General features: G+C 37.5%; 1 protein-coding gene across 1 annotated transcript; it reads left to right on the forward strand.

Annotated features, from left to right (window-relative positions):
- The first annotated feature begins 7,373 nt into the window (after nt 1-7,373).
- On the forward strand, nt 7,374-8,552 carry LOC148196984 (uncharacterized). The gene is made up of 5 exons (XM_088093561.1): nt 7,374-7,495; nt 7,541-7,709; nt 7,794-7,882; nt 8,022-8,130; nt 8,505-8,552. Exons 1-5 carry the CDS (start codon nt 7,374-7,376, stop codon nt 8,550-8,552), a joined length of 537 nt encoding a protein of 178 aa, XP_087949687.1.
- The last annotated feature ends 2,962 nt before the right edge of the window (nt 8,553-11,514 follow it).

The raw sequence follows: 11,514 nt of genomic DNA on the forward strand, positions 1-11,514 counted from the left end.
TTTTCCTATATCTTTTTGTGCTAACAAATCTTTTCTAGGGTTTTGTTTTCTTGTGCATGCAGGAGGCAATTAGAACAAGGAGCAAGAAAACAACAGAACCTCTTCTTGAAGGTTTAGACGAGAGTAGACGGAGGAGAAGAATCCGAACATCTAGATAACTTTTCCCTCCTCCGGAAACTCTGTTGCAACCATCACCACAAGGTTCTGTTCATAGCACAGAAAATATGGAGAACAACAATGTTAGAAGAACTCTTGCTGACTACACCAATATAGCTGGACCTCAGCACTTTAACAGTATAGCTAGACCTAGAGTCAATGCAGCTAATATGGAGGTCAAACCAGCATTGATCCAACTGGTGAAGAGCAATCAATTCAATGGGTTATCTCATGAAAGCCCATATGAGCACCTCACTACATTCAATGAGATTTGCAACACAGTCAAAATTAATGGGGTGCCAAACGAAGCTATCAAACTTAGCTTGTTTCCTTTCTCATTGGGAGGCAATGCTAAGCTTTGGTTGAATTCCTTCCCAGAAGAAGGTTTCACAGAGTGGGAAGCAGTGGTAACAAAGTTTTTAAACAAGTACTTTCCACAATCAAAGGTGACAAAAGGCAAGCAAGAGATTTCTTCATTTAAGCAGGGTATGGAAGAATCACTGGGGCATGCATGGGATAGATACAAAAGCTTGCTAAGAAAAATACCCACGCATGGCTTTGAAGATCAGGAAGTAGTCTTAACTTTCCTTGGAGGGCTTGGTTCACAAACCAAGATGATGCTGGATGCCTCAGCAGGAGGCAATATTAAATGGAAAACTCCAGAGGAAGCAACAGAGATTATAGAAAACATGGCTACTAGTGATAATGAGCTACACAATGAGAGAGGAGCTCCTATGCAAAAAGGAGTCCTCCAATTACAGACACATGATGCCCTGCTAGCTCAAAACAAAATTCTAACTCAACAGCTGGAGACTCTGACTAAAACTCTTGCACAATTACCCAAAGAGTTGAAAAATGTTGCACAGGTACAAACCCAGTTGTGCGAATTGTGTGGAGGCGACCATATCAATGGTCAATGTGCCTTTCCAGTTGAAGCCGTAGAGGATGTAAACTACATGACCAATCAGTACCGTCAAGGGAGCTACAATCAGGGGTGGAAACCACACCCAAGTATTGGTCAAGGGCAAACTGGGCAAGCTGGTCAATATAATAAGCAGCAGCAGCAACCCACCTTATGGCAACAGTTATCTATGCTTAATGAAAGATCAACAAGGTTGGAAGAAACTCTTCAGCAATTCATACAGAAAACTGAATCTTCTCAAAAGAGCACTGAAGCCGCTATTAAGAACTTGGAGATTCAAATGGCTCAGATTACCAAGCAATTGGAAGAAAGGCCAAATAGATATTTTGGGGCTAATACTGAGGTTAACCCCAGAGAAGAGTGCAAGGTGGTAAAGAGTGTTGATGATGAGAAAGTTGAGTTAGATACAGAAGAGAGAAGAGAAATAGAGAGCAAAAGTACTTTTCCTTTTCCAATCCATCAAGGGAAACAACTGGACTTCATAGAATTATTCAGAATGATGGATAATGATGCACCTTGGGAGCAGATTCTGCAACAGATCACAATTTACAAGAAATTTGATGAAAACATCTCTACAAAGAAAAGACGTAGAGATGATGAAGCAAAGGAGTGTATAACTAAAAAGAGTCATTCCCTCCTAAAGCAACAGACCCAGGCAGTTTTTCTATCCCTTGTACAATAGGGAAGAAAAAGGTGAAGAAAGCTCTCCTTGATTTAGGTTCAAGTGTTAACTTGATACCTTATTCTTTACTGGAGCAAATAGGCAATGTTAAAGTGAAACCTGTAAAGGTTAATCTAGTAATGGCCGATGGATCTTCAAAGGAGCCATGTGGGATTGCAGAGGACATTATAGTTTGTGTTGGCAAACTTCAGTTCTTGGCAGACTTTGTGGTGATGAAGATGGAGACAGAGAAGATACCTATCATACTTGGAAGACCGTTTATGAAAACGGCCAGAGCTATCATTGATGTAAATGAAGGTATAGTGGTGCTCCAGGACAGGGAGGAGAGAGTGGTTATAGACGTCTTTAAAGATAAGACGCAAACACAGGAGGAAGAAGCTAGTTATAAAGCTGCATTTCAAGATGCACCCATGACTAGCCGTAAAGATGAAAATCTCAAGGTTGCAGGTAACCATTGTTTGTTGTTTCAGGTACACAAGGAAGAAAAGATTGGAAGAGGAGGAGAAATTCCTGGTGACTGGGAGAAAAGAAGACTCCAACTTGGCACACCTGTAAGAATTAAGAACAAGTTGTGGGTAGTGAAGGGCTTTAAAGAGAAGGAGATGATAGAGATAGAGTCTCCACATTCTAGAAGGACCAAAACAGTTCACAGGAAACATCTGAGGAGTTGGTGGAATGACAACATCAACTATAAAGAAGGAACTTGAGCTTTACTGGGTCAAGCTAATGACGTTAAAAGAGCGCTTGCTGGGAGGCAACCTAGTGATTTTAGAACTTTTAAATTTTACTTTGGTTTGTAATCTTTAAATCTGTTGAACATTATATTGCTGAACATAGCATCTACTGAAGAATGCTAAGTGGTAACACCTACTGATGGGTGTTGGTGGATTTTGGGTCAGGCTCGTGACGTTAAACAAGCGCTACCTGGGAGGCAACCCAGTTGATTGATTGTTTTTGTTTATTTTAGTTAGGGTTTGCATAAGCATTTTAAACATTGAATTGCAAGGAACCAGTGAGGGGCATGTATGGGAGGCACGTAGGTTAAGAAAAGAAGGAGAAGAGCACATCACGAAAGTGCCGCTGAGCGGTACTCTCGCAGATGGGCTTTAGTTCCCCTTAGCGGGACCCGAGCCCATTAGGGTATTTTTAAACCCTAAGCTGCGCAATTTCTCATACTTTCAGGCTCTTCTCTACACAAACACTCCCACATACCTTCTCTAAGGTTTTCCACATCTTTTCACTCTTCCCTCTTAAGAAAATTTCTCTTCCACTCACTTTTTCACTAGTGTGCTATCAAAGTTTGGAGTTGGAAGAGAGCATTCTAGCTTGGAAGCATTCTCATTGCATTTAGTATCTCCACCCAAGTAAGTAAAATGCATTTCATTCATTCTAGGGTTCTTGAATTTGATTGTGATTGTCAAAGCATGAATATTTAGGGGTTTTGATTTCTATGCATGATTTGATGATATATTTGATGTTTGAACCGATTAAACTGCATGATTATGAACTGGAAAACTAAAAATTGCATTTGGGTGGAGTTAGGACAGCTTTAAAACAAGATTTTCAAAAATCTGCAGAGTTACCGCTGAGGGGTAAACTGCCGCTGAGCGGCACTCTGCCAGATTTGGTTTTTCTAGTGTTTTGTGATCTGGATTATGGCACTGGTGGCGCTGAGGGGAAATTCTGGCCCTCAACGGTGGTTTAGCTTTTCAAGGAGTTGTGTTCTATGTTTTACTAATGATTAACATCATGTTCTGTGGTTTTGTATTTGTGTTTGAATGTAGGAATGGCATCCTCTTCAGGAAAGAGATTGAAAACCATGGCAACCAAGAGAAAGGAAAAGGAACCAGAGCAACCCCACTCTAGCAGGTTCCTCTCTAGGAAACATGAGAAGTACTTTAAGGTGGTTCAGAACAGGAGACTTCTGATGGAAAGAAAAGTTGGAATGATACCTAACTTTGCTCCTCAATTTGGAGAGCAAGTGTTAGGGAATGACTGGGGAAAGCTAGCCACCTATCCTGCACCTGCTAACATAGCTGTGGTGAAGGAATTCTACACCAATGCAAAGAAGATTGGTGATTATCCAGCTGAAAATTATTTGGGCTATGTCAGAGGCCATGCTATCAGGTATGATCCTGATTCTATCAATAACTTCCTGGATACTGTGTGGGCTGGTGAGCAGTGCCAGTTTGCTCTTTGCATGGAGGAAGGTGCTGATTATGAGGATGGGAAGAGAGTACTATGCATACTTGGAGGACACTTCCAAAGGAATAGATCTGGCTCAGTGGTTAACATTAGGAGGACGAATTTGACTCCTCTTGCAAAGTATTGGATGACATTTTCTCATGCCAACATTCAGCCATGTTCACTTGTGTCAGATATTACTCTCAGCAGGGCACTATTCATCTACTGTGCTATCAGAAACTTAAATGTTAATATTGGGCAGGTGATAGCTGATGAGATTAGTGTGTGTGCCAATACCTCAAACAACAAAGCACCACTAGGACATCCCTCCTTGATTACTCACCTTTGCAAGATAGCTAGGGTGGACACTTCTGCTCCACCATTTGAGAGGCCAAGAAAAGCTATTGATGAGGCTTATTACAGACAGTACTGTGGAGGTGAGGAAGCAGCTCAGCCAGTTCCACCACGCCGTGCTCGTAGAGAGAGAGGGCCAGCACAGAGCCAGACATCTACTGAGACACATGAAGCAGAACCATTCCAGATGAGGGACATGTATATGTCTCTTATAGGTGCTCAGTTGCAGTCCATTCACAGAGGGCAGGTGGCTACTGCTGAGATGATTGTGGGGATGTATGATACACCTCCAACCCACAGGTGGACTATGGATGAATTCCATAATGTGGTAGCTTGGCCAGAGGAACCAGTGCATGGAGGAGGAGTTGAAGCAGCTGAAGCTTCAATTAGAGAGATGGAAGAAGATGAAGCTGATGATGATGATGCATTTGAAGATGATGAAGATGAGGAGGAAGAGGAAGATACAGAGGACATCTCAGATTGATGAGGAGCTGAGATAGCATTTACTGATGAATGCTATCATATGCTTATGCTTTTGTGGTTTAAGTTTTCTGAACTTATTTGTTTTTGTTTTTAGATTAGGGTTTGATGTACTCTATTGAACACCTGGTTTGTTATGATGGTTTGCTATTAACTGTGATTGTTTGATAAGTAATGCTTGATGATGCTTATTGATTGATTGATGTTGAGATGATGTGCACATTAAAATGCTTATACAGGTGATTCACAAGCTTTGTGAACAAATGCATGATATTATGATTGTGATTGTGAGATTAAGCAGGATGTGTATGTCAAATGTGAATGAGCTTATATGTGAGGTTTTGAGCTCCAGAGTTGTTATTGTTGAATGCTATTACTTTGGAAACATGAATGATTTTGCCCAGGTTTTTTATGATTGAATCAATTGCTTGTTTTGCATCATATGATCAAGGCCGTTTGTTGGAACCCTTTTTATTGGCCAAATTCATAAAGTTAGCCCACTAAAAGAGAACACTTTGTGTTCTGTCCTTTGAACCCTTAGCCTTGAACATAAATTGAAAACCCTTGTTGAAAAGCTTTACCTTGAGTTAAGTAGAGAATCTTGTGTGGTATTGTTAAATGTTCAAGTTTGGGGTTGCTGGGAAAGCATGAAAAAGGAAAAGCATTGAGCTAAGAGCTAAGAATTAGGAATATGAATATGCAAAGAAAAAGAAAAAGAAAAGAAAAGAAAAGAAAAAGCAAAGCTCAATGCAAAAGAAAGTTGGGAATGAATAAGAATAATTGTTGTTATGATTCTCTTAACTCAAGGATTTTGTGATCCAGAAAAACCAATTTTCTTGTTAGCCCAGCCACATTATAAGCCATTGAAAAGTCCTTGTGATGATGCATGCTTGTGAATGTTTTTGATTGTGGTAAAATGAAAGGTAAAGTTGATTCATGTAACATTGTGATAGTGGAGTGAATGAGTGAAACACTTTACCTCTTATACACTTGTGTGTTGAGTGAAACACTTTACCTAGTGAGGAAATATTCCATAAGCACATGAACATCCATGCTTAATTGATTAATCATTCATGAAAAATAGCATTTGTTGGAATTTAAATGACTTTGTGAACACCAAAGCATGTGCGCATCTTGATTTAACTCTTGGTCATAAGTTTGATTGAAGTTGTTACTTATCTTGAAAAGAGGATTTTTGAATGAAGTGAATCATCATATGAATTGGTAGAAGATTGAGTTACATCTTGTTTGCTTGAGGACAAGCAAAGTTTTAAGTTTGGGGTTGTGATAATAGTTGAAAAACTGTTATTTTCATGCTTAAAATTGCCACTAAAAGCAACCTTTATACTTAGAAACTAGCTTGAAATCATACTTTTATCCATATTTTCAGAAATAAGAGAGCTGGACAGGTCTATGCTTGATTTCAGTGTTTTTGTGCAGGTTTTAAGGTGAATTTAGTGAAAGAAGTGAAGAAGGAGAGAGATGGAATCAGAAAAAACATCAAAAAGTGCAAAAAGAGAAGTCGCAAGTACCGCTCAGCGGCAGTTTACCGCTGAACGACACTCAGGAGCTCACGGGAGGACCGCTGAGGGGCAAAATGGCCGCTGAGGGGAAGAAACTACTCACGCACTTACCGCTGAGCGGCACTTTACCGCTGAGCGGCACACTTATGGGCTTGGACCTAGATTTTTTGTAATTTTAGAATAGTATATAAGCTTTAGGACGTCCTAGGGTTTGTATCTTTCGCAGAAACGAAGCAAACACTCTCTCTTCCACCCCTTTGAAGGAGGATCTTGGATGCTCAGGCTACCTCTTCACCTTTCTAGGGTTTTATCTTTCATTCTTTCATTATTGTTCATCTAGGTTCACCATGAATATGGTGAACTAAACCTTGTATGTTTGTTGGGGAATCAATGTAATCTTTTGAAGCTCTCATATATGGAATTTGTGTTTACATCTTAATCTAAGATCTATGCTTTCTTTCATCATTAGTTAGGGTTTTTCCTCTTTGCTTAATGCTTGCTTTGTTTAACTCATTCAATGCATGATTATTGATTTTGTCGATACGGGAACGTACGGGGAAGTCTAGATCCGGGGAATTTCTCCCAATATTATATTGGTTGTCGTTAAGCTCCTGCACTTGATGAACTAATTATTAGGAATGCTAGGAATTGTATGAACTCGTAATTAGGGAGAAGCCTTCTTGAAAGGTACTTTAGAGAGTGACATTAACAATGATGATTTGAATGTTGAATTCCTAAAATATGTGAGAGTGGATAAGATGAAATTGAACCCCAACAACATATTCATATATATATTTCATTGAAAGTGCTTGTCTTTGCTTTTGCCATTGATCAACCTCATGCATACATGTTTATTTTCGTCTTTTGCATATTAAAATCCAATTATTTCGTTCTTAAGTCTTAGCTAATCAACAAATCACATAACTAAACTAGGCCGTGAGTCCTTTGGGAGAACGATACTTGGTCTTACCAAGTTTATTACTTGAAACGATTCGTTCATACTTGCTGATTGTAAAACAAGTTTGTGACATCATATTTTGGTGTTCATAAATTTGTTCATCATATAATAACAATGATCTACATTCAAATTAAGAACCTTGCTTATCTACCGTACTCTTTTGCTGTGCAGACTTTAAATGCTCACTCTAGAGCATTGCTGATGCAGAGGCTGGCTGGTGCTGACATTTCTGCAAGGTTTGTTGTTAATACTAGTATTCCTCACATTTTTCTACTTTGCAGCATGGGTATGCCTGTTGTGAATGGCTCAGTTCCTGCTCAGCAGGCTGTTAGCTTACCTATTGGTGCATCAGTTCTTCCAGCACAAGTTATGCCTACCCCAATGGTAGAACCTGTAGGAAGCCCAAGCGAGTGTTTACTTTTAAAGAATATGTTTGATCCTACCACTGAGGTCTGTGGTTCACTAATTTTATTTTAGTAACAGGTAATGTTTTCATTTAACAAAGTACTGATGATGGTAAACATTGCAATGCAGTCGGAACCAGATTTTGATATACACATTAAAGAAGATGTAGAGGAAGAGTGTTCTAAATATGGCCAGGTGAAGCATATTTTTGTTGACAAGTACGTTCATAAATGTTTAACGCCCTTCAATAATCATGAACAATTTTACTACATGCCTCAACTTTTAATTAAATTTAAATTAATTCCACTTTAATGTGTCACAACTTACAATTCTTTAATTGGTTTGGCATGCACACAGAAAAAGTGCAGGTTTTGTCTATTTGCAATTTGAAACAGTGGAAGCAGCGAGTGTTGCTCAACGTGCAATGCACATGAGCTGGTTTGCACGCAGGTCAGCAATCTTCATGGTAATCTTTTGGGATGCACATATATATATATATATATATATATATATATATATATATATATATATATATATATATATATATATATTCATTACACAACATTTGTACTGTATTTTAATGTCGATACATAAGATGATTTTGACTCAAGTATGTATATCTGTATATTTATAGTCTGTAGCTGCTGTCCTCAAGTTATAAATTGGTTATACATAAGATTGATTTTTTAGAACATGTTTATTCTATTTGATAGAAGATGTTTATTCTATTTGATTGATAGAACATGTCTATTCTATTTGATTGATTTTTTATATATTATTTTCAAAATGTGAGCACATGTAATTGAGTTTATTTTATTAATATTTTTTATATTATTTCAGCAAGCTCGTGATGCAAATGAGTCAGAGTCTCCTTTAGGAACAAGATAATCATCTGATGGAAGTAATCTTTAGGAAATTTATGATATTGTTTTAGGATAAAACTATACTTAGTTTATTATGAATTGGGATCACATTTCTTTCTTTGTAACTATTTCTGCAATAGGATTACATTGACTTCTAGCCTATCCTTCTGTAACATACAATTCTCTCTCAATTTATTTTTCTAAATTCCTTCCTACTCAGGGGTTTTTGTTCTATGGTATCAATTTTTTATTCAGAGAAATCATATTTGTTTGGTATTTAATAATTTAAAAAAAAATTTACTTAATTTTCAAATTAAAAAAAAAAAGAAGAAAAGAAAGAAATTGGTGAAAATAGGTAGTTATTATATATTTTAATAATCATTAAATAAAAAATGATATTATATATTTTAATAATCATTAAATAAAAAAACTGAAAAAAATATAGAAAACTTTTGTGATCAAATAGTTAAAAATAAAAGAGGTTAAAACCCCCCACAAAATAATAGTCAGTAATAGAGGAGGTTTTTACCCTCCTTAGAAAAACCTCCGCACATTAATCGTTCTTCCCATAATTAAAAGCACATTTTTCTTTGCTTTGTAGGATTAATAAAATTGGAGGGAGCAGCTGCCAGCATAGCATTTCAGAACGTGAAAAGAGAGACTTGGAGGGAGAAGCTTGCTACCAAAGCTATCAAAAAGCTCAGCCAATGACCTAGCTAGCCCATCATTTCAGAATTGGTGTTGTTTCATGTGTGCGGTTGAGTTAGAATGAGGCATGTTTGAAGCTGAAGCAAATTGTCGCCTTTTTCTTTAATTTCATTTGCTTTTGGATTGAATTTCATTTCAGATTTGAGGCTCTTATCTTCCTATAAATAGGAGACCTCTTCCCCCGTTTTGTAGACACTTTTGAGCTTAGTCTAATTGCTGCAGAAATGAAATTCCAGCTTACCTTTGCTCTTGAGTCAACCCAATTCTTCACTTTCTTTCTCCTTACCTCTAGCTTCCATCCAAAGTAGAAGGCCCTCTAAGCTAAGAGGTTCTAACCCACTCCATTCTTCACTGAAACCATATCATTCTCTACATCTATTTCAAAATTCCGCTGCCTCCATTCTGCTCCTTGGAACGTTTGCTGTTTGGCTTCCTGGTTCAATGAGTCTCACCCATAGCAAGCTTCCATCAAGTGGTATCATGAGCTTAGGTCGTCCACACACCAAGAGCTAAGCTATTCCTCCATCTTTGCACTCCATTTCTGCATTCTGTTGTGCTTTCTGTTTCTGTTTTCCAGTTTCTGTTTTGAGTATTTTTGTTGCTTATGTTTTACTTTTTCCAGTCATTAATTTTGTGTTTCCTGTTGTTGTGTTGTGTTTCCAGTGTTCATACATGTTTGTTACTCATTTTAAACGGTGAATCATTCTTGCTTATGTCATTTCCAGCTTTACATTTCAATTCTGTATTGTTTTAAGTCTTGTGCAATTTACTGTTGCAGTATTATTTCTGTCTCTGTTCAGTTTTCTTTTCTGCTGGATTATTTCGTTTTAATTGATTTGTAAGTGCTAAACAAGTTGTATATATACCAAATAAGGTAATGAGGACTTGATCTAGCCTGGGTTATACAAGCTGAAGCATCAAAATGCAAATCTGATTTGTTTTCCATTGTGAATTCTGATACATAATTTAAATCTGGTGCTAAATTTCTTAAACTGACGCCTTTTTCTTTAATTTCATTTGCTTTTGGATTGAATTTCATTTCAGATTTGAGGCTCTTATCTTCCTATAAATAGGAGACCTCTTCCCCCTTTTTGTAGACACTTTTGAGCTTAGTCTAATTGCTGCAGAAATGAAATTCCAGCTTACCTTTGGTCTTGAGTCAACCCAATTCTTCACTTTCTTTCTCCTTACCTCTAGCTTCCATCCAAAGTAGAAGGCCCTCTGAGCTAAGAGGTTCTAACCCACTCCATTCTTCACTGAAACCATATCATTCTCTACATCTATTTCAAAATTCTGCTGCCTTCATTCTGCTCCTTGGAACGTTTGCTGTTTGGCTTCCTGGTTCAATGAGTCTCACCCATAGCAAGCTTCCATCAAGTGGTATCATGAGCTTAGGTCGTCCACACACCAAGAGCTAAGCTATTCCTCCATCTTTGCACTCCATTTCTGCATTCTGTTGTGCTTTCTGTTTCTGTTTTCCAGTTTCTGTTTTGAGTATTTTTGTTGCTTATGTTTTACTTTTTCCAGTCATTAATTTCGTGTTTCCTGTTGTTGTGTTGTGTTTCTAGTGTTCATACATGTTTGTTACTCATTTTAAACGGTGAATCATTCTTGCTTATGTCATTTCCAGCTTTACATTTCAATTCTGTATTGTTTTAAGTCTTGTGCAATTTACTGTTGCAGTATTATTTCTGTCTCTGTTCAGTTTTCTTTTCTGCTGGATTATTTCGTTTTAATTGATTTGTAAGTGCTAAACAAGTTGTATATATACCAAATAAGGTAATGAGGACTTGATCTAGCCTGGGTTATACAAGCTGAAGCATCAAAATGCAAATCTGATTTGTTTTCCATTGTGAATTCTGATACATAATTTAAATCTGGTGCTAAATTTCTTAAACTGTTTCAGTGGTTTTCTTTTGATTCTGGAGCTTGGTACAACATTGTGTGATGTTGTTGAATGTGTCTTAAGGTATAGCAAACCAAAACAAGCACTAAAATGCAATATGCATAGTGTGATTGCTCAAAATCCTTAACCATTCACCATTTCAGCTTGAACTTCTAGCTTTTCATCGTGCTAATATACTTGATTTGGTCTAATCTGAGTTTGGTCATGCTAAGCATATTAAATCAAGCTTAGATCTGTGTTTTTACACTTCTTAGAGTCAATTCCTTTGCTGTCCAGTTTTTGAATCCGTGAAAAACTAAAATTGGTTGATTAATTGATGGTTTTTGCTGCATAATTTGGCCATAGCAAGGGTGATTTTCGAATCCTGCTGATT

Source organism: Vigna umbellata, chromosome 6 (genome assembly GCF_029865625.1).
Source record: "Vigna umbellata cultivar VRB3 chromosome 6, Vumbellata_1.0, whole genome shotgun sequence".
NCBI classification, from domain to species: Eukaryota; Viridiplantae; Streptophyta; class Magnoliopsida; order Fabales; family Fabaceae; genus Vigna; species Vigna umbellata.